Source organism: Podarcis muralis, chromosome 10 (assembly GCF_964188315.1).
Source record: "Podarcis muralis chromosome 10, rPodMur119.hap1.1, whole genome shotgun sequence".
In the NCBI taxonomy this organism is placed as follows: Eukaryota; Metazoa; Chordata; class Lepidosauria; order Squamata; family Lacertidae; genus Podarcis; species Podarcis muralis.
In genome coordinates, this window is record NC_135664.1 from 41196636 (window position 1) to 41219121 (window position 22486).

Here is a 22486-nt window from a genome sequence, read left to right on the forward strand (position 1 = left end):
TGGACAATAGGACTTTCATAGTGGTAGGGAGATAATGGGAGAATTAACGACATTAGCCCAGAAATAGCATTCAGCAGTCCGCAAAGTGGCCTACAGTAATAACTATCTTTCACAATGTTCCTGTGAGGCAAATAAGTATGTACTATTAGACTGATATAGAACCTGTTTGCTGATAAGGAAAACCTATCCAAGACCCATATTTTTAGTAGTAGCCTCTAATTTTGATACTGGGGATGAATTCCCAAATAGCAAAAACGTTCAGGAGGCTGCATTGCAGGCCTGCATTCATGGTTCTTAGCCTGTGGTTGTCAGAGTGGGAGGATAATCTCCCAAAGGAAGCAAAGGCTGATAGAAAAAAAAGAAGCTGGATTCTTCCTACACTGTTCCACACTCTCCATTCCCCAGCTACCTTTTCCCATCTGATTAAAAGAAAAAGCACAGAACTAGCCAAAAGCCTTCTACAATATATCATTAACAGCTGGATGAGCTGTGTCCACTCCAGTGATTTATTGCTATACAGAGAGAGCTGCGAAGAAGCCATGAGCTCAGTGGTCTTGAAAACCTTGTTCTCTAAATCTAGATGTGCTCTGAGTGACTGTGGTTACCCACTAGTAATGGGAATGCCATCTGCAGTAGAAATGGTTAAAAGGAAGTTATACCTCACATTCCAGGGTGATGTCCTGGCATAAAAAAAGACTATTGGACTTAGTGAGTCCTGTCTAAATTTGCCAAGATCCAATCCATTTCTTACTCTCTCTTTTTTCCCTTGCAGTTCCTACACATTGTGCTACCACTGACTTTTTCTTTCATAACCTACCCTGGTAATCAGAACAGCAAATGTGGGAAACACAATATTGTGCACAGGTGAAAGGAATTCAGCCCATATGTAGGAATGGGGGGGGGGGGACACATACAATTCAGGCCACATTTTAAGATGAACCTAACTAATCCACACTTTCCGAATCAATATGAGAACTGCACAGCTCATCCTTCAAAATTTGCACTTCTTCAAATTTTGCAACATGGTTTCTGATTTTTGCAATGCAATTCAATGCAGCTGTACACAAATACTGTGTACAACAATGCATACACTGAGGTAAAGTGTGTGCAAAAATACATATATTAGTGAAAACAACAGACAAAACACATTGTATCAGAGGAAAGTGATTTGCAGATTTTTTTGTATTTTAGGCAGAATTGTATACAAATGTGTATATTAGACACAGCTGTCAACTTTTCCCTTTTCTTGCAAGGAATCCTATTCGGAATAAGGGAATTTCCCTTAAAAAAAGGGGGAAGTTGACAGCTATGATATTAGAGGAGATATACACCAAAAAATGCAGGTGAATTTTCATCAGGGCTTATTTCATTTTCTTTTTTAAAATCGCAAACTGGTGTGAAAATGTGGAAAACTGATCTTAAGGTTGGAAAAATGAGAAACCGAATGAAACAAAAACTGACAGATTCACCCATCACTATCCATAGCTGAAAGCTCCATATTAGTGAAAGGTACCCACACAGAGGATGTTTGTTTTCAACCCACTTGTGAAGATTATCAGAGATTGGAAAGAAAGGAATACAGTATATGATAACAACAAGATGAGGAAAGTAACAACGAGACTATCTGGACAGAACTGGATAGAACTGTTTAATTAAAGCAGCAATATAAGTGATGTTTGGACCCCTTTTCGGAGCTTGAAGTATGGGTACCCCCAACAAAAATTTACAAATCTGGCTGTATAATTTGGAACTAATGTGATTTCGAAATAATGTGATTTGATTGGCCTGTTAATAAAAATTATTTATATATATATATATATATATATATATATATATATATATATATCAGTGAAAGGTATTCAAGGAACATTGCATCCCATTACTGAGACTACTGCCTTCAAACACACACACACACATAGAAAAGTACAGGGAGAAAAGTTCTGTCCAAGACCTTTGCCTGCTCAGTTAATTTTGTCTTTGTAGGAAGTATTTTACATAGGAGAAAATGTGATCACCCACGCAGTCTGAAGTGGTAGCCCATTCTACCACCTCTTTCTGATCAAAATAACCTAACCGATAATACAAGAAGTTCCTATAAGATAACAAACTTGATGTTGTTAAATGAGATATTTTTATTATCTAAGAAATGAAAATTGTAAGAAAACATACTTTGTAGTATGATAAAATCCTGATTATTAATATCAACAATTATAGAATCATAGAATTGTAGCATTTGAAGATACCCCGGGGGGGGGGGGTCTGCTAGTCCAACCCTCTACAATGCAGGAATCCTGCTGCAGCTCAAACCACCAACCTATGACCCATTGCACCACAGACACCAATGCCCATAATGATATCATGTTTACAGTTTGTTTTATTTGTATGTTAACTTTAACATTGCGTGACTCTTTCAAACGGAGAAGCTGTTTCTATGGCTGAAGCTTAAAACTAAATGTTATGCTTTATTGCTTTCAAACCCTGTTCTTGAGCAAAAATATGTTCTCTCTGCATAGCTACAAGGCAAGAAGGAACAGGATTGTTTGCTCTGAAAAGACATTCAATATGCTTTCAAAAACATGTTAAGAATGCTCTCCATTTTATCAAGTCAGATGCCTGCAGGAATATCTTCTTAGTATGGATTTCAAATTAAAATACTGTACTGCTATTGAAGGATGCAGTCCATCAAACCCTGGTTCTGCAGAACTTCCATTCAGTTGAAGATTCATTTTCAAGAGACTGAAATGTGAAAAGCCATTCCTAAATATATACAGTTCTACAGGGGAAAACCCTGATGGACAGAGGACAAAAATGCACATTATAGAGAATATATCTGTTCACAGTTGATGAAAGGAACGTTGAAATGCTATTCCAAGTCCAGAGTCTTGCATGGCCATCAATAAATTTTAAAACCATATTACAAACAAATTTAACACCAAATTTCTGTCTTGCACCCATGTACTCTGACAGCAAGAGAGAAGCACAAGAGCACTTCAAGCAAGACATGTGAATATCTGTCATTCTTCATATTCTAGTTTTTCAGGCATCAAAGACTCTGTATGCATGCATTCATCTATATCACAGGGACTACCATACTAAAAGCAACGCCTTCTCAGCAGTGTCCCTCTCTGTCTAAGGAATGCTTTCTCTAAAGAGACCTACCTGCACCAGGAAAAACATCCTCCCATTTTAATTAACATTATTATAGACTTTTATTTACGCTTTTGTCTCTATTTTTGTCACAGTTGGGTTGTTTCTAGCTTTTATTGAATAGTTTTAGCTTCTTTGTGACTGGGTAATTTGATTGTGGCTGCTAACATTTATGTTCTGTACTGCTTTTGGGAGAATATGTGTGTGTGTGTGTGTGTGTAGAAAAAATACAAAATGAGAAAACAAAATACCCAACAAAAACAAACACAAACCAATAACCCCCCTTCCATAAACACGTTTTAAAATGTTCTTTTATATTAAAGCTCAATAAGAAGGATTTTTAAATGTATAGTTAAAATGCAATTGCTTTTTAATAATAATAATAATAATAATAATAATAATAATAATTTATTATTTGTACCCCGCCCATCTGGCTGGGTTTCCCCAGCCACTCTGGGCGGCTTCCATAGAAACCAAAAACCCCACTAAAATATCATACATTAAAAACTTCCCTGAACAGGGCTGCCTTAAGATGTCTTCTGAATGTCAGGTAGTTGTTTATCGTTTTGACATCTGATGGGAGGGCATTCCACAGGGCAGGCGCCACTACCGAAAAGGCCCTCTGCCTGGTTCCCTGTAGCTTTGCTTCTCGCAATGAGGGAACCGCCAGAAGGCCCTCGGCGCTGGACCTCAGCGTCCGGGCAGAACGATGGGGGTGGAGACGCTCCTTCAGGTATACTGGGCCGAGGCCATTTAGGGCTTTAAAGGTCAACACCAACACTTTGAATTGTGCTCGGAAACGTACTGGGAGCCAATGTAGGTCTTTCAAGACCGGTGTTATGTGGTCTCGGCGGCCGCCCCCAGTCACCAGTCTAGCTGCCGCATTCTGGATTAGCTGTAGTTTCCGAGTCACCTTCAAAGGTAGCCCCACGTAGAGCGCATTGCAGTAGTCCAAGCGGGAGATAACTAGAGCATGCACCACTCTGGCGAGACAGTCCGCGGGCAGGTAGGGTCTCAGCCTGCGTACCAGGTGGAGTTGGTAGACAGCTGCCCTGGATACAGAATTGACCTGCGCCTCCATGGACAGCTGTGAGTCCAAAATGACTCCCAGGCTACGCACCTGGTCCTTCAGGGGCACAGTTACCCCATTCAGGACCAGGGAGTCCTCCACACCAGCCCGCCCCCTGTCCCCCAAAAACAGTACTTCTGTCTTGTCAGGATTCAACTTCAACCCATTAGCCGCCATCCATCCTCCAACCGCCTCCAGGCACTCACACAGGACCTTCACCGCCTTCACTGGCTCTGATTTGAAAGAGAGGTAGAGCTGGGTATCATCTGCATATTGATGGACACCCAGTCCAAACCCCCTGATGATCTCTCCCAGCGGCTTCATATAGATGTTAAAAAGCATGGGGGAGAGGACGGAACCCTGAGGTACCCCACAAGTGAGGGCCCAAGGGTCTGAACACTCATCCCCCACCACCACTTTCTGAACACGGCCCAGGAGGAAGGAGCGGAACCACTGTATAACAGTGCCCCCAGCTCCCAACCCCTCTAGACGGTCCAGAAGGATGTTATGGTCGATTGTATCAAAGGCCGCTGAGAGATCCAGCAGAACTAGGAAACAGCTCTCACCTTTGTCCCTAGCTCGCCGGAGATCATCAACCAGTGCGACCAAGGCAGTTTCAGTCCCATGATGAGGCCTGAACCCCGATTGGAAGGGATCCAAATGGTCCGCATCCTCCAGGCGTGCCTGGAGTTGTTCAGCAACCACACGCTCAATCACCTTGCCCAAGAATGGAAGATTTGAGACTGGGCGATAGTTGGCCATACTGGCCGGGTCTAAAGATGGTTTTTAAGAAGCGGTTTAATGACCGCCTCTTTCAGCGGATCTGGGAATGTTCCCTCACAGAGGGAAGCATTCACCACCCCACAGAGCCCATCGCCCAGCCCTTCCCGGCTTGCTTTTATTAGCCAGGATGGGCAAGGATCAAAGAGACAGGTGGTTGGTTTCACGCGTCCAAGCAGCCTGTCCACATCCTCGGGGGTAACGGATTGAAATTGGTTCCATGCAACTTGACCAGACAGAGCTCCAGCACTCTCCCGCCCCAGCCCTGCTCCCACGGTGGTGTCTAGCTCCTTCCGAATATGAGTGATTTTATCTGCAAAAAACTTTGCAAAATCGTTGCAGGAGATCTTGGGGTCTTTACAAGGCCCCGATGTTAAAGGTGGTTCCGTTAAATTGCGGACCACCTGAAAGAGTCTCCTGCTACTATTTTCTGCAGATGCAATAGAGGCGGCGAAGAAGGTCTTCTTCGCCGTCGCTATCGCCACTTGGTAGGCTCGACGTTGAGCTCTAACCTGTGTCCGGTCAGATTCGGAGTGAGTTTTCTGCCACCGACGCTCTAGCCGTCTCAGCGATTGTTTCATCGCCCTCAGCTCCGAAGAAAACCACGGGGCTGTCTTTTAAGTGCAAGAATCAATGTGCTATGAAATCTGTGGCCTACCTGTAGCTCCTCCTTGTATGTGGAACACACCATTTTAAAACAGTTATTAATATATGATTACTCTTATTGTATTGCAGTAATGTCCTGCGAATCCAACAGAGACCGAGTTGCATAAAGACATTTAAATTATAGAACTTCCCTAATGAAATGCGGAATTAATCACTATAATTGCAAGTAAATGAGTGGGAACAAATGTGTCAGAAAATAAAATAAAAAAGTGGAAAGAGATTTAAAACAAAACGTTTTGACAACAGGTGGTGTTCTGGCAATCAACATTTTTATATTTCTCCTATGACATGTAAAATGAACATTGTATTCTTTATTGAAATGGAAAGAGGGGAAATTAAACTAAATTTATAGCAATGGTAAAACTATATCATACAGAGACTGCTGGGTGGAATTACATAGTTACTAGGGTTAATTTCATTTTCTCTCAATCTCATTGGCAATAGCATCTTACCATCTGATTTCCTTCAGCTCTCCATATCCAATATTCTCCTACATAAATTATGATTTGCTATTTTTTATACAGTATAGTGAAAAGCTTTGGTTTTCTGAAACGTGTTCTTATGTCTGAAAAGGGAATTTGCACCTTTCTTTTCTGGATGAGAGATTGCGCTCTGTGGGCTTCAGATGCCCATGAACACACATGTATCTCATCATTCTATGATTCCATGTCCAAACACTAACCAAGCCAGGGGCTGGAATTTACTTCAACAGTGGTGATAAGACAGTGCCCTGTGCCTTCACCTCAGAGCACCAGGCTATCTTAGAGGGGTGAGGGCACAGGGCAGGACACATACAGCTCTTCCTTTCAACACCTCACTGTCCCCCAGCACCTCCTGCCTAAGGGGGTTGCCTCACTCGGCCTCCTGGTGGTGTCAGCCCTATGCAAAGGTATCTTTAGCCTTTTCCTTGAAAGGCTATATATCCCATGAACATAACTGTGAATCCCATAATTGTGATTGACGAAAAAGGACTGTTTTCAATTATCAAATCTCACATCAGAGCATTAGTAAATTTCAAAATCAGTAAAAATATATCTATTGTTGTGGTGGTTCAATTTTTTTATATCACTTCATTATATAAAAATGTTATGAGTTGCCAGGTTGGGAGGGGAACCTAAATCCACCTAAATGTGTTATGAATTTAGTAAAAGCTAGACTTAATCAAGGTTTGATTAAACATGGAAAACCCCTGGATTCAGTTATGCTGACAAGACAAGCCAGCTCAGCAGAGGACAAAGACAAATGATGACTCATCAAGTGAACCATCAGAGGGCAAGGAAAAGTAGGGGTCCCTTTTTTGCTGGGTGCTAGTGGACAGAGGCAAAGGCCAGGTTTAGGGTTTCAGCTTTGAATGACATAGGCTTGGAACTGGTTAGCAGTGAGAAGAAGGCAGGACAGAACTCCAAGTGAGCTGAAGATGACAGGCTGGGAAAGAGACAGAGGGTGGCTTTTTGCTGTCCTTTGAATCCAAGGAGGAGGCTTATGGAGGAGGCTGGACCCTCCTGGGATGTGAATGCTCTGAAATCCCTTCATTTAGGTTCAGGTTTATATATGTGCAAATAAACCATATATAATAAAGACACCATAGTCTCTGCTGTGCCTTATTCCCAAAAGGAAACAGGTAAGTGACTGAAACCCCTGGAATCTCACACTGCTCAGAATCAGAACTTTATTAGCAAAGCCAACAGGCCACAGCTATGCAAGAATTAAAAATAAAAATAAAATAAAATAAGAATAAAAGGAAGATAAAAACAAACAGAAGGAGGTCCGTCAGATGAACAAGTCTGTCACTCAGATGGTGGCCCTCAATTTCACAGCTCTCTCGATGTACCTCGCGACCTTCTCTGTTGTCTGACTATCCGTATCAGATAAGAGAAAAAACAGTATAATGTCTTGTGAACGGCCGGGGTTGGGGAGAATGAGTGGAGTAATAATCTCATTCCTTAGGTCTTTGTAGAGGGGGCAGGATAGGAGGACGTGGGACACTGTTTCCGTGTTACCATCTCTACATGGGCAGAGTCGTTTTTCAAATGGAGTCTTTTGGTAACGACCTTCGAGTACGGCAGAGGGAAGAACATCCCATCTAGCCAATGTAAAGGCACGTCTGTATTTTGGGATGGTTAATTTAAACAAATATGAAGCTGGAAAGTCAAAATGGGAAGGGGGAAAGTAGGTATACCATGGGCACAGTTTCTTTAAGATAGTCAGGTTGTTTTGCCGTTCAATGTCTTTCAGGCGCTGGCCTATTAGACTCTTTGCTTTAATGAGGCCCATTGATAATAGGGATTGCGAATGCAGACCGCATGTAAGGAGTTTTTGATGCACAGTTTTGAACCACATGCTTTTATGAGAGTCTTGCATTACTAGAGGCAGTAGACCAGGTGGATTTAGATTAAGACGAAGCCAATAGTTGAGTGTTCTTTGCCAGGTCTGAGTTTCTACAGATGGAAGGCAGGCCTCGAGTCGTAAAGCTGCGTTTGGAACACAGGAGGGGACGCCGAATATCTGCCTTAGGAATTTAGACTGAACAGTTTCAAGACTGGAGCAGTGGTTCCCCGTCCAGATTTGTGCCCCATACAGTAACTGCGCCAGAGGTTTTGCTTGAAAGACTTCAAAGGCTGCTGGGATGTATCTGCCCCCCTTCGTGTAAAAGAAGCGCGACAGCATCTTAATACTTTGAGCTGCTTTTTCTTTGGCATATTTTTGATGGACATCCCAGGACCCGGTCGACTGGAAGACGATACCCAGATATTTGAAGGCTTTAACCTGTTCAATTATCTGGTCATCCATCCTCCAGCTGTACTGTCTGCATTTCCTTGCAAAAACCATGGTTTTGGTTTTCTGATAGTTTATTACCAGTTGCTCTCTCCTACAGTATGCTGAAAATTCACCTATGAGCCTATTTAAGCCTATTCTTGTTCGAGATAGGAGTATCGCATCATCAGCATACAAAAGCACGGATATTGATTTGTCAGCCAGTTTGGGGGCATGGAAGTCCGGAGATGACAAACAGTTAACCATATCATTGATGTAAAAGTTGAATAGAACTGGGGCCAGGATGCAACCTTGCTTGACCCCCTTGCTGACAGGAACTGGTCCTATAAGATGGCCATTTAACGAAGTTCTTACATACAACACCGTGTCTTTATATAAACAGCTGATCAGAAATAATAGTCTTTTGTCTATACTTGATGTGCTCAATTTGTCCCAGAGTCTTGCACGTGGAATTGAATCGAAGGCAGCCTTTAGATCAATAAAGGCTGCGTATAGCACCCCACGGGATTTTTTGGCATATTTGTCAATTAAATAGGCTAGGGTGAAGCAATGGTCTATGGTGGATCTGCCTTGCCTGAAACCCGCTTGCTCTTCCGCTAGAATAGCTTCAGTTTCCAGCCAGCTAGTTAGCTTAATATAAAGATGTTTGGCATATAGTTTGCTGGGTATAGGCAGAAGGCTGATTGGTCTATAGCTCGCCGGGTCTGGCATAGGTCCTTTTTTATAGATTGGAATAACTATTGCCTCTGTCCAACCATCTGGAAGTAGACCCGTTGAGTCAATCCAAGAAAATAGAGAGGCCAGCAGGGGGGCCCACCAGCCAATGTTGGACTTCAGAAGTTCGGCAGGGATGTAATCATTCCCTGGGGCCTTATTGTTCTTTAATTGTGCGATTAAGTTCTCAACTTCCTTTACAGTTACTGGTGGCCAATGAGGTAGGTCCTCCAATTGGATGCATAGTTTGTAATGTTGGACTTCCTGGTCATAGAACAAAGATTGAAAATGGCGCAACCACTCCATTGGTTCCACTGTACAGATGGAATTAGTGCGCTCCTGGTCCAGTAGACCAGATATGGTTCGCCAAAAGCAAGTAGTATCTTTCTCGTGCGATGCCTTAACCAAACTTTGCCATGCGGCTCGTTCAGCTTCCAATTTCTTTCTCCTTAATAATTGTTTGTAGGACCGTCTCAGATAAATATAAGCATTAAGTAGGATGGCAGTCCCTGATTTCCTATATCTCTGGTAGGCTGTTCTCGTTTGTCTCCTTGTTTGCCTGCACTCCAGGTCAAACCAGCTAGCTCCGTTCTTTGCCCTCTTTGTAGCGGAGCTATGTATCGCTGTTGTTAAATGGGATTTCAGTCTTTCCAAAAGTAATTTAAAGCGTTCCATAATCGCGTCTACTGAATTGCCTGTCACAATAGCGGATCGAATAAGCTTTAACTCCGCTGACTGAAGGAGGAGGGTTAGATTTTCATTCAATATTGGGGACCATTTGAGTCTTTTGGGAGCAAGTATACCCAAATTTACAGAAGGTATATATTGTGGCTCGGCAATGGAATAGTCAAAAGGCCGACCTGCAAGCTCTAGAATTAGAGGTAGGTGGTCACTCAGAGTATTGTGGCCTACTTGGAACTTCCTTACAAAGCTGTGGGCAAATCTTGAGATTAGAATATAATCTATAACGCTTCCCCCTGCCTTGGAAAAATGGGTATATTCCCCGGGGCGATCCCCCTCTATGTTGCCGTTTAATATCAGCAGTTCCCTCCGTCTGGCAGCCTGCACTAAGCAGAGACCTGAAGAATTACTTCTGCTATCTTTGGACAGTCGTGTCGCACCAATATCCGTCTGTTCTTCAGGGTCCATAAATAGGTTGAAGTGAGTGTATAGACTGATGTCATCTGTTCCTATACGAGCGTTAAAATCTCCACACACAATAGTCAGGGCAGACGGGTAAGTAGATTCAAGAGGTTCTAAAAACGCCTCTAGTTCAGCCCATGTAGCCTTGACAACGGGGTTTTTTTGGCCTGGGGGAATATAGACATTGACCAGCAAAAGGGTAGTTCTCTTGAGGCTAAGTAGAACGGCTGTTGCTAAAGAATTGCAGCTGGGTAGGGCTGTTAGAGAATGCGCCAGCTCCGTGGAAATGAAGCAAGCTAGGCCGCCACTAGATCTGCCGCCCTTTAGAGATGGAGAGGCAGGCAGGTGGTGGCAGTTATACCCATTGAGAAATATGGGGTCGTTCTGCCATGTCTCCTGAAAGAAGATGATGTCAAATTGCTTAAGGTAGCACATAAATTGTTGGTTATTTTTCTTGGCGTGCCAACCCGCGATGTTCCAAGACAGCACTTTTAGGCCCCGGGCCCTTCGGGGAGCTGGATCTATGTCACCACCACGTCCAGCAGTTCTTTGGTGTCTAAAAAAACACACCCATTGGCTCTTTTCGAGGATGACTGCTTGGAGAGAGTGTAGTGATCCTCTCTTCTTGGTGATTTGGGGCTAGATTTTGGAGTTGGGGGGGAAGCTAATTCATTCGGAGACAGTTTAAGGTAGCTGTGCCAGGAGCTTTGAGATTTCACACATTGATTTGGTTTTACTTTATTGTACATCACAGGGGGCTCAGATTGTAATTCCACGTCTACACATTTGAAGGTGCCTCCCACTGTCTTCTTATCCACTAGACATTTGGGAGATATGGGCTGCGCATAAGGGTCCTTCATTGTCTCACCTTGGTCATCCTTTTTTACTAGTCTGCTTCGAAGTAAATCAAGTCTTTTCAAGATCTCAGTTTGAGCTGGAGAATGCAGTGACCGGAAACGCTTTATCAGCGAGAGTTCTTCCTCCCAAGCGGAGTCCTCACTATCACACGTGAGAGGCCAGGCGCCAGTTGGATGTGGGGCTTCCTTTTTTTCATTTGGTACTGTTTGATGGAGATGATCCTGCTGGAACTTATGCTTTCTATTTTGATGGTTTTGATGGTTGGTTTTTTTCCTTTTGTGAGCTTCCATTCCTATGCCCTTGGGCCCCATCAGAGAGGTTAAAGGTGCTCTGTTTTCAAATGTTCTTAATAGGACTATTCTTTCTTTTTTGAATAGGTTTTTAGCTCTAAACATAAAACTGGCCAGATTGTGATCTAAAAAAGTAATCAATGCTCGTACCGAGCAATCATCTTGATGTAGATACTCTATAGCGGCTATGTCAGTTGCTTTTACTACCCCCGGTAAAATGCCACTTATAATGGACAAAAAATGGTCTATACGGTCCGACCCTACATAAAATCTGGGCGGTTTGGGGTAATTAGCAAAGACGAGCTTTTGAGGGGTTAGGACTAAACTCCATTCTCTTTTGGGACACAACATCTGTCGAGCTTGAGAGGAGTGGTTCCCCTTAATAGTTTGGGTCGCCAGCTCACCTCTGTCTGCAGATTCTGTGCTGGCCATAAGAGGACTCTGAGGCGGTATAACTGTAGATGGATTAGATCCTTTGTCCCAGCTCGGAGTTAATTCTTCAAAACTTGGTTTAGATTCTTTTATGGATGTATCTACTTTACGTGTCTCATTGGTGGCACTCGAGTTAGATTTGTTTGTTCCACTTGTGGAGAGGGATGGAAGAAGGTTAAAGAGCTTCTGCCAATATTTTTTACAAGTACGGTGAGTTGTCTTAGGCCGCCTTAGGTTTTTCATATTTTTGCTTCTCTTCGTCTTGCGCTCAGCTTTTTTCCTCCGGGGTTTGGTGGACAATGGTGGATCCGGGCTGGCTAGGGGATTTGTAATCTGGTCTGAAGCGCTCACATGTTGTTTGAAATTATCCACTAGAGTCAGGAGGAGCCCATTTGTTATCGCTAAAAAATTTTTGACGTTAAGGAGATCCGTAGAAATCTGGTGTATCTGCTCCCGAAGATAATCACCTCGCGTTTCTGTTCCATTGTCATTGGCTTTCAACCAATAGGTTGAAAGGTTACTTCCAAGTTCCAGCGATGGCAAATGAGGATTAGCATCAGGTGTGTTGGCTGTATTAGCCTTTGTAGCATTCTCTGCTATGGCAAGTTCTTGGGCCAGATTTGTTGGATGGTTTGTCCTCTTGTTGTTTGTTTGCAAGTCCTTTAGCTGTGTTGACCAATCCAGCACTGTGGGTGGCAAAGGCATAGCTACATCTAGAATACTCTCCTTCTGAATTCTCTTACTCGAGTCTTTTTGGGGAAAGTAGCTGATAATTTTACTTTGTCTCTCTCGGCGCTCCATCGGGCTCTGTGGTGAGTTAGGCAAAATTCCTTGGTCCTTGTATTTTTTCCTAGTGAGGACCATAGTGGATATATGAGTATATATGGATATATGGTAGAGGGTGCTTACTTGTCGGCGATTTATCTTTTGTTCTAAGCTGGAGTAAGCAATAACAGAGATGCCGATTTGTGGAAGTTACCTCCTAAACCTCTCCAACCTCACCAACTTGTTAATTTCTCCAGCAATTTACATCGGGGCTTGTGAGGTGTCAGTCATTTAAGATGTTAGAAAATATTACTGGTCCTGGGCTTTCATACTATAACTCCTTTCTTTCTCCCTCATTCAGCAGCCTCACGACGTAACCAGTAAAGTAGCTAGGCAGTATAACAAAGAAAAAAGTCCCCTTAGAATGATTATCGAGTTAAACTTGCCTTATGTTTCTTGGGGTTGTAGCTGCTTCAGTTCCTTCCTTCTTCTTTTTTTTTTTTTTTTTTAGATAAAAACCTCGGCGTCCTTCCAGAGGAGTAGCTGGCCTCCCCGTCTGTTAATTACCGTCTTCGTGAAGGTAGGGCGGCTTGCCGGACCTCTTTTAGATAAAAATAGGCCTTTGGCATTTAATAAAAAGAAAAATATAATTTAAAACTACTAAGCTCAGTAAAAAAGGAAAAGAAGCTTTAGAAGTGCTAAAAAAAGCTTTAAAAGTGCTAAAAAACACAAAAAAACACTGATAAGTCTATATTATCAACGCGGAGCACAAAATAGAGCTACCACTAACGACGCCATCTTTCTGTGCTCACGGAGAATGGGGTGACGTGTAACAATATATGTTTATGTTGCATCCTGCTCTGGTGTTGATTTTAATGAGTTGGTTCTAAATCACCTAATAAATATTGTAAGCCAACTCAGGCATTACAGAATTAGAAATTACATGTACACTCATAGAACTGTAGAGTTGGAAGGGATCCTGAGGACCATCTAGTCCAACCCTCTGCAATACAAGAATATGCAGCTGTCCCATACGGGGATCGAACCTGCAGCCTTGGCATCATCAGCACCACAGAAGATGTAAACAGAAAAGTAATTTGTGCATGAGATTCAACTTGGATGTGGATGAAAAGAAAATGTCACATGCAGCCCTACATAATACAGTGGTACCTCGGGTTACATACGCTTCAGGTTACATATGCTTCATGTTACAGACTCCGCTAACCCAGAAATATTGCTTCAGGTTAAGAACTTTGCTTCAGGATGAAAACAGAAATCATGCTCCGGCGGCACGGCAGCAGCAGGAGGCCCCATTAGCTAAAGTGGTGCTTCAGGTTAAGAACAGTTTCAGGTTAAGTACGGACCTCCGGAACGAATTAAGTACTTAACCCAAAGTACAACTGTATGCTAGTAGTACCTCTGGGAAGACAAACATTTCCTTTTGCAAACTGATCCTTAGATGTTTCATCTAAATCAGCAAGGTTTTAGTACTTAGGAATCCATAGACCCCCTGGAACCTACTGCTCCACAAAGATGCAAAGTCACCAAAAGTATCCTTCACATTGCTACCAGAAACAAAGTACCGTACATGCAAAAGCATAACTTACCTCCCACCTTTATTATATTCTTTCCCACATTTTCTAATCCTATGAGGTCAAACCACACGTCAATGTGATGAGTATTCAGTACCCAGCAAAATCAAGACCCTTAATGAGAAATTATGCACAATTTGCAATGGCACTGTTTCTTTCTGGCTTTCTTGCTGTTTTACATGTTCTTTCTTTACCTCAGGGAAAGGGAGAGAATAATTTGGAGAACTTCGAAAGCTCATTAATAACAGACTACAGTAATTGCTGCACAATTTCATCTTAAGCTTTCATCTGAATATGCTATATGCTTATAGTAGTCATCCTGCTCTTGAAGTATAATTTAAACATATGTATGCATTTCAGATACAAATCAGTAGCGTGTTTTCCTTACATTCTAGTCATCAAGCCAAGTGTCTCATATGAAAATGTTTATAAGGTCGTTTATCTTTTTCCATAACAAACACAAACATTTCAGTTACAGATGGGTAGCCGTGTTGGTCTGCCATAGTCAAAACAAAAAAAATTCCTTCCAGTAGCACCTTAAAGACCAACTAAGTTAGTTCTTGGTATGAGCTTTCGTGTGCATGCACACTTCTGAAGAAGTGTGCATGCACACGAAAGCTCATACCAAGAACTAACTTAGTTGGTCTTTAAGGTGCTACTGGAAGGAACAAACATTTCAGTTTAATCAAAAGATACAGATATTTGCACATGCTCACTTACAGTAGTTATGTAATTCAGGACACAACAAGGCATGGGATATCCAGCCATCCTGTCTGATCACTGCAGTTATATTTTATAGACAATCACTTCATTTTAACATCTACCCATTTAACACCCCAAGGTCTCAAGAGATTATCAGGCCGTCATAAGCACTTGGTGGAACTGAGGCTTGTAAACCATGATAGTACTTTTTATGAGATAATATTCCTATTTGTAATTTGGTTTTGACTGTCTCTTCAAGTCTTTGTATAAGGTAACATACAACTGGAGCATGAAAAGACGTGAAACTGCTCTGGTGATCAATTCATAGGAATGCGTTTTCCCACTTCAGGCAAACATGTATTAGTGATTTGAGTATCCTCAATTATTTCAAGGTAATATACAAATGTGTTCTAAAGATTGCATGGTTCATATATGGATATGTGCTTTTGAATCTATGATAGAGGGCACTAGATCTATAGGCCAAATATAGATTTTAAAAAATTAAATTGAATATTTAAATTGTATACACAAACACACACACACACACACACACACACACACACAACCTTAGAAATAACAAAAGCCATTATCAAAAATCTTGTTTGGGATTTTTTTCATCCCACCCACAAAACCACACACTCCTTTGCATTAAATCAAAACGGCAGGTTAATAAAATGCACAATTTGTTTACCAGAGACCAAAAGATCAAATTAATGATTCTGACAGAATTTGAGAAACCTCGGTGTTCTTAAAGACATTGGACCACCATCTTAATTTCTTAACTCCTTACCAGCAGATCTGCACAAGTTTTCTGCTTAAATTTCAAGCCTTCATCTGAATCCCCATCTGGGTCTGCCATTTAGTTGGTCAAAAAGAATTATTTTAGGGTCCTGGGTTTGCCTTCACAAGGCAGCCTGCACACCAGCTTGTGCCATGACTTGTACTAGCACTAGTACCTACAACAAACAGCACAACGCGGCAGGTAATACCAGTTGAAACCTGTAACACAAAAACAAAGTCTGCTTTCCTAAGGAGGCAAAGTTCATGGATGGCATTTGCAGTTGATGGCCAGATAGGCTGAGCTGCTGCAAGTGACTGCGATACCAATTAAATTCAAGTCAGTCATGTGACTTACAGACAGTATGTAACTATGTAATACAAAGGTGTGGCAACCACTAGACCAGCCCTGAATCATGCTGATTATAGAACCAGGACGAACATAAAAGACTTGACTTAATAAAGAGGAGAACACATATAAGTAGACTGCTTCCTTTCTACAATACAGCAGCTGGAAGGGCTTGTTCATTCGAATTTTTCTAAGAGCTGATTCAACTAGGCTTCTCAGAAAGTATTTGCCTGTTCTTCTGGGGGTGCTCTCAAACTTCCCAGAAAAATATATTATCTAGGTAAGAAGAGGTGGAACCACATTCGTTTGTTAAAATATACAAACAACCCCAGAGGACTTTGGCCATTACAGCACAGATAGCAATCTTAAAATAGCTCTGGCTGTGTGCCAGATTACCAATTTATAATCCTCTCCTAGGAGCTTCTACATTCTCAGATATTGTTCCAAACTCTTGTTCAGAGGTGAGGAACAAAAACCGCCCCAGCCCCTAACATCCATCTCTTTCTACCCCTCTTGCTCATGTAGGGGCAAACCTCCAGTGTCTACTTACACTAGGTTGCTCCACACTTTTTACATAAATTAAGGGGAAAGGTTTCTCACCCCTTTGCTCTCTTCTCCCCATTAGCTCTCTTACAAAATAATATTATAATAATCAGCTTTTATCTTCAGAAACTTCCTTGGATCTGCTGCTTGGAACAACAACTGTATCAAAACAGAATTCACCCTCATGGTAGGCAAAACAAGGGCTTCAATAATAATAATAATAATAATAATAATAATAATAATAATAATAATAATTTATTTATACTCCGCCCATCTGTCTGAGTTTCCCCAGCCACTCTGGGCGGCTCTCAATCAGGTGTTAAAAACAGTACAGCATTAAATATTAAAAACTTCCCTAAACAGGGGGGCCTTCAGATGTCTTTTAAAGCTAGGATAGCTGCTTATTTCCTTCACATCTGAAGGGAGGGTGTTCCGCAGGGTGGGCACCACTACCAAGAAGGCCCTCTGTCTGGTTCCCTGTAACCTCACTTCTCACAATGAGGGAACCGCCAGAAGGCCCTTGGCGCTGGATTTCAGTGTCCGGGCTGAATGATAGGGGTGGAGACGCTCCTTCAGGTATACAGGACCGAGGCCATTTAGGGATTTAAAGATCAGCACCAACACTTTGAATTGTGCTCGGAAACATACTGGGAGCCAATGCAGATCTCTCAGGACCAGTGTTATGTGGCCCCAGCGGCCAGTCACCAGTCTAGCTGCCACATTCTGGATTAATTGCAGTTTCCGGGTCACCTTCAAAGGTAGCCCCACGTAGAGTGCATTGCAGTAGTCCAAGCGGGAGATAACTAGAGCATACACCACTCTGACGAGACAGTCTGCGGGCAGGTAGAGTCTTAGCCTGCGTACCAGGTAGAGCTGGTAGACAGCCACCCTGGACACAGAATTAACTTTGCGCCTCCATGGACAGCTGTGAGTCCAAAATGACTCCCAGGCTGCGCACCTGGTCCTTCAGGGGCACAGTTACCCCATTCAGGACCAGGGAATCCCCCACACCCGCCCGCCCCCTGTCCCCCCAAAACATTACTTCTGTCTTGTCAGGATTCAACCTCAATCTGTTCTAATTCACTGCTCAATTTTGTGGTGTACTGAACAACTCTAAATTCCTATCTGCCTGTATACAAGAATGATTTTGGGAGGAGCCCTATTCTTCTAGGTGTATGAGAATGGTCAAACATCTGGTAACACAGTTTCCTAGATACCACTAAGAGGTGTGTGCATGACTCTTCTGCAACATTAGCCTTCAAATTGCCAGACTGGTGCCTACACTTTGCTACACTAACAAACTGATACCTATTAGAAGCAGACATCATTCATCGCGGCTGCAGTGCTTCTTTCAACATGTTGGCACATTTGTTAGTAAGACAGGGTAGCAAATGGGTTGACCTTATGCCGACTCATAGATTACAGAGAGAGGCAATCAAAGGAAAAAAAGTTGTCAAGTGCAATTGTGGCTCACAGAAACACAGGGCTAAATCAGCACACATACTGCATAGACAGACTCATAGCATCATATAATTGTAGAGTTGGAAGAGATCCTTCGGGTCATCAAGTCTAACATTCTGCAATGAGGAACCTCAATTAAAGGCATCCAACAGAGGCCCGTGCAGAGCTCATATGAGGCCCAGGGAGGTAGTCTTGTTAGCAACACAAGAACGGGCCTTCTCTGCAGTGACTCTCCATCTGTGGAATGGTCACCCCAGGGAAGTTCGCCTGGTGCCTTCATTATACACCTTTAGGGGCCAATGCAAAAATGTGCCTTTTTAACTAGGCCTTTGGTTGATTTTATTGACACCCCATGCCCTTTTAAAATGTGTTTTTTTTTTCTTGGGGGCTATTGGGTTGTTTTTATTTTGATTATGTATTTTATGGTTTTATATTTTGATTTTATTCTGTGAACCGCCCTGAGGCCTCTGGGTATAGGGTGGTATATAAATTCTAATAATGATGATGATGATGATGTTATAAATTCATACAAAAAAGCAGCTAATGGAGATATACTGCAACATTGTACTGCTGCAAGCCCAATTTCATTCATATATATATTACTCATTGGCAGTACAGGAGTTCTAGAAAATACATACAATCCACTTTCATCCTCACTGACAACTAGCCTCCATTTTATCTATGGATTACCAAAATCACCAACAGGCTTTAACATCTTTTTCTGGCAAGATAAATACTTGTAGAAGTATTCCCAAACTAAAGGTAATCTGTTCTTATCTTGAAGCAGTTATTTAGGACTGGATTCTCTCTTCTTTTGTTACAGAAAAAGAAGCTGCAGGAGAAAATATATCTAGGAAAATCAGTGTGAAATATATTTCTGCTCCGACTTTTCTGACAGCTTCATTGTTCAAGAAGGCAAGGAGCCTATGTTTTAGCAAATAATTGTATCATACTCCAAAGCCCTGAAACTGTTGTTTTTTACTAGTGGTATTCTTTTCCCATGCTTTCTTCTACAATATATTTATAATTCAGATTCCTGCAGTAGGAAAGCAGGGATTAATTGTCAAAGCTAGAGGCAGAGGAGGGTGATACTCAAGGGAGAACTGACCAATTCCTTTTTCACTTTTTCTCTCATCTGTTTTGCTTTTCCCTATCCACTGAAAAGTGAAAGGAATCAGATGAGGGACTCAAGGCAGTGGCAAAGGGCCAAACATTGCTTACAAGACAGCTGCTTGTTATGTCTTGACGTTTTGACACTGTGCTCAAATATTGCTTTCAAAAAGTTAGGGCTTAGAAATGTGAACATGGTTAGTAGCCTCACTTCTGGCCAAGACAGCATCAGCACATGACTATTCAACAAATCGTTCCCCCAGCATGCTAATAAAATTCATTTTAAAAAAGCTTTAAAGTTAAACACTTATTAAATAGGGGAGGGGTGACTATAAGACTTAAGTTTAAAAGCCAAACAAATAAATTATTTATTAAAACTTATACAAAATAACGTAATATATTTGCAGGTTAGATTTTTAAATGACACTTTCTGTAAACCTACCTAGATATTTTTCCTAGTCTAAGCCAATAGCCAAATACTCTTATCTTTTCCTCCCCAGCCAACTCACAGGTTTATACTGTCTTCTGTCTAGGCTTCTTGTGGACAACTGCCAATAGCTGACCATTTGACTTACTGCTATTCTGGAGGGCTGCTGCTGGAGTCTTGTTCTTACTGCTTCTTGTGGACAACTGCCAATAGCTGACCATTTGACTCCTACTATTCTGGAGGGCTGCTGCTGGAGTCTTGTTCTCCCTGTAGACCTCCTCAGTTTCAGCCTTCTGTTATTTCAGCTTCCTGATCTTCTTCTTTGGACAGCCACTGCCTGCTGCTGCTAGGACCTCTCAGTTCTACTCTGGCTTCTGCTTCTGCTTCTTCTACCGGCAAATGCTGCTGCTTCAGCTCCCAGATGCAGACTCTCACATGAGCCCTTCACATGCTCTGCCACTCAGACTTCCTTTTTATTTTATACAGTCAGAACCCTTTAACCTATCAAAAGATTTCGTTGGTTTTTAATCAAGGACCATTATCCCGATTAAGGTGGTCTCTAATGCAAACTAGCATAACAAAAAAAACTGACAAGGCACATAGTCAGCCTTTGTAGCAACATAGCTGTCCTTAGCAGTCTGTGACACCTATGTATTATAAATCCCAGGCTTCCATTAGAAGTGAATTGCAAATATTCCCTGTGGGAAACTGGCATGCACAGCAAATGCAGAATTGAACCCTGCTCATCAGCCGATGTCACACACTCAATTGTTAACAGCCAAGCGTGCTTTGGGGGGGAAAGACCTTGTAGGCCAAATTAGAAATCTTGGTGGGCCAAGACTGGCTTACAGGCCAGAGATTGCCAACCCCTGCGCTATACAAATAATACACAGCATCATCGTAACACCTTCAGTTCAGGATAGAAGATACGATGAAATAAAAACTCCCCACATTATCGATCACCACACAGGCATTCGACTTAGCAACTCTACAGTTATACAATACTAACATTGAGATCATTATTTTGTCTTCTTCCTCTTCTTGAAGTTATAAGTTGCGCTATGAGCAATATCAAATCCCAGAATAGAGACAAAATCAGAGGAACACAATGGCAATGCTGTAATACTTGTTCTGACAGGCAACTGCAATACTGTGTGGGTTATAACTAAGAACCAAAAGCAGATTTGTCGAGTTTACAGTAACAAGATGTACTTGTCAGGATCAAATGCGCTGTGTGACACCATGCCATCTTAGATAAGCCATCTTGATCTAGATAACAGCATCTTGGAGCAAAGATACATTGACTTGAAGAGGACACATCTTGCTGATTAAATAAAAAAAACAATGTGCTTAAGGATCACAGCCAAAGTGCACATCTTTAAGTTGTTAGTTAAAAACGTACTGTTTCATCAGTTGTTATTAAAGCTTGTCAAGCAGCATTCAGACCAAGGTTTGATTCTGGTTTCTTCAGCTTATCTGCACATTAGGTTAGCCAGTGACACAATGCGTGTAGTTTACATCAGAAGGCAAAGGTTTCTTGTTATAATGCTCCTTATTCGGAGCATTCCCATCACTGATTTGGGAAGTGAAGGACATGCAATGATAACCACATTTCATATCTAGTTGTTCCATATGAAATACTGGGTTTGGATTAGTTTTTCCCTATACTGTACCAGCTTTGATCCAAATTGAGAAAAAGAACCATCTGCAGTAGCTGTGTTTTAACTTGGTAATATAGACAGCCTGAGACACACTGAAGGACCGAATTGACAATTCACAATGAAATCTAAAAGGTAGGTGTAATGCTTATCACAGAGCAGCTATCTACATATCGTCACATGGCATCAGTTCTGATTTTTTAAAATGCCATTCTTCCTGGAGATAATCTCAACCATACTATTTAATGTGGCAATGGAATAAAAAGCATATATTTTAGGTGTACTGTTAATGAACTACAGACATTTAGTAAATGCAAATTACTTGGGAAGTTGACCAAAATCATATAAACACTATACTTTAAAGCACCTTTGAAACCCATCCTTTCCCTCTATGAATTTTGGGTATTGTAGCTTACCCCTCACAAAGTTAACCCTTAATAAAATACAGTGCCCAGAATTCTTTGGGGGAAATAATGTGCTTTGAATCTGCTTTTAATGCATAGTACAGAGTGCTTTGAATAAAGAGATAACACTTTTTGAAAGTTCCAAGCCCGCTATTTTAGCTTACATGTAATTTTGCCAGTAAATGCTTTAATCCATCCACTGAACAGCCACTGTGGGAGTTTGCTCTACAGAAGCACAATATCCACAGGTATATAATCCATTTGTCTGAAGCCCCAACAGTCAGTTAATACAAATAGCTCAGCAGGTGATGGAAGAGCCAATGCAAAGAAAAACTGTTACACTGACAACAAAAATCTTCCTTAAACAGCAGTAAAATCAATTGGAATTTGCAGATGTTAGTACCACACTGATATACCTTGAATTTTTGAAATGAACAAAACTCTGTTTAGATCTTGGCTCCTTTTCCCTGAATAATGCCCTTGAATTATGCCTTACAAAATTATTAACTTGTCATGTCTACCACAATTATTAAGATATTAAAATCCGGAGCTCTAATGCATAATCATGGGACATTTTATAGAGGTGCAAACTACTTTGAGTGCACCATACAGATAGCCTTCACAACATTGTGAAGTCAGTGACGCTGGGAATGGTTGTCCAGTTGGAGGCCCACTGTTTCCACATTTGAGTCCTGAAGCAAAGCTCTAGATCTCAAGGACCACTAGGGTAAACTTTAAAAAGTTGGTTTTTCTTTATTTTCGAAAGCTAGTTGGAAAACTGTAACTATCGTTTCTCACTATAACACACTTTTCTCATTCTGTTG

The 22486-nt window shown here is 41.7% G+C and overlaps 1 protein-coding gene across 3 annotated transcripts in view; it reads right to left on the reverse strand.

Moving 5' to 3' along the window:
- The window catches only part of TMCC3 (transmembrane and coiled-coil domain family 3), a 106425-nt gene that overhangs the window by 66464 nt on the left and 17475 nt on the right, over positions 1–22486 (reverse strand). Inside the window, exon 1 of one of the 3 annotated variants that reach the window (XM_077934815.1) lies at positions 15724–16011. The exons of the other annotated variants lie outside the window; for them this stretch is intronic. Within the exon in view, the coding sequence (XP_077790941.1) occupies positions 15724–15792 (69 nt within the window). The 5' untranslated portion in view covers positions 15793–16011. Of the gene's footprint in view, positions 1–15723; positions 16012–22486 lie in introns of those variants that run through there. 3 annotated transcript variants of the gene reach the window in all.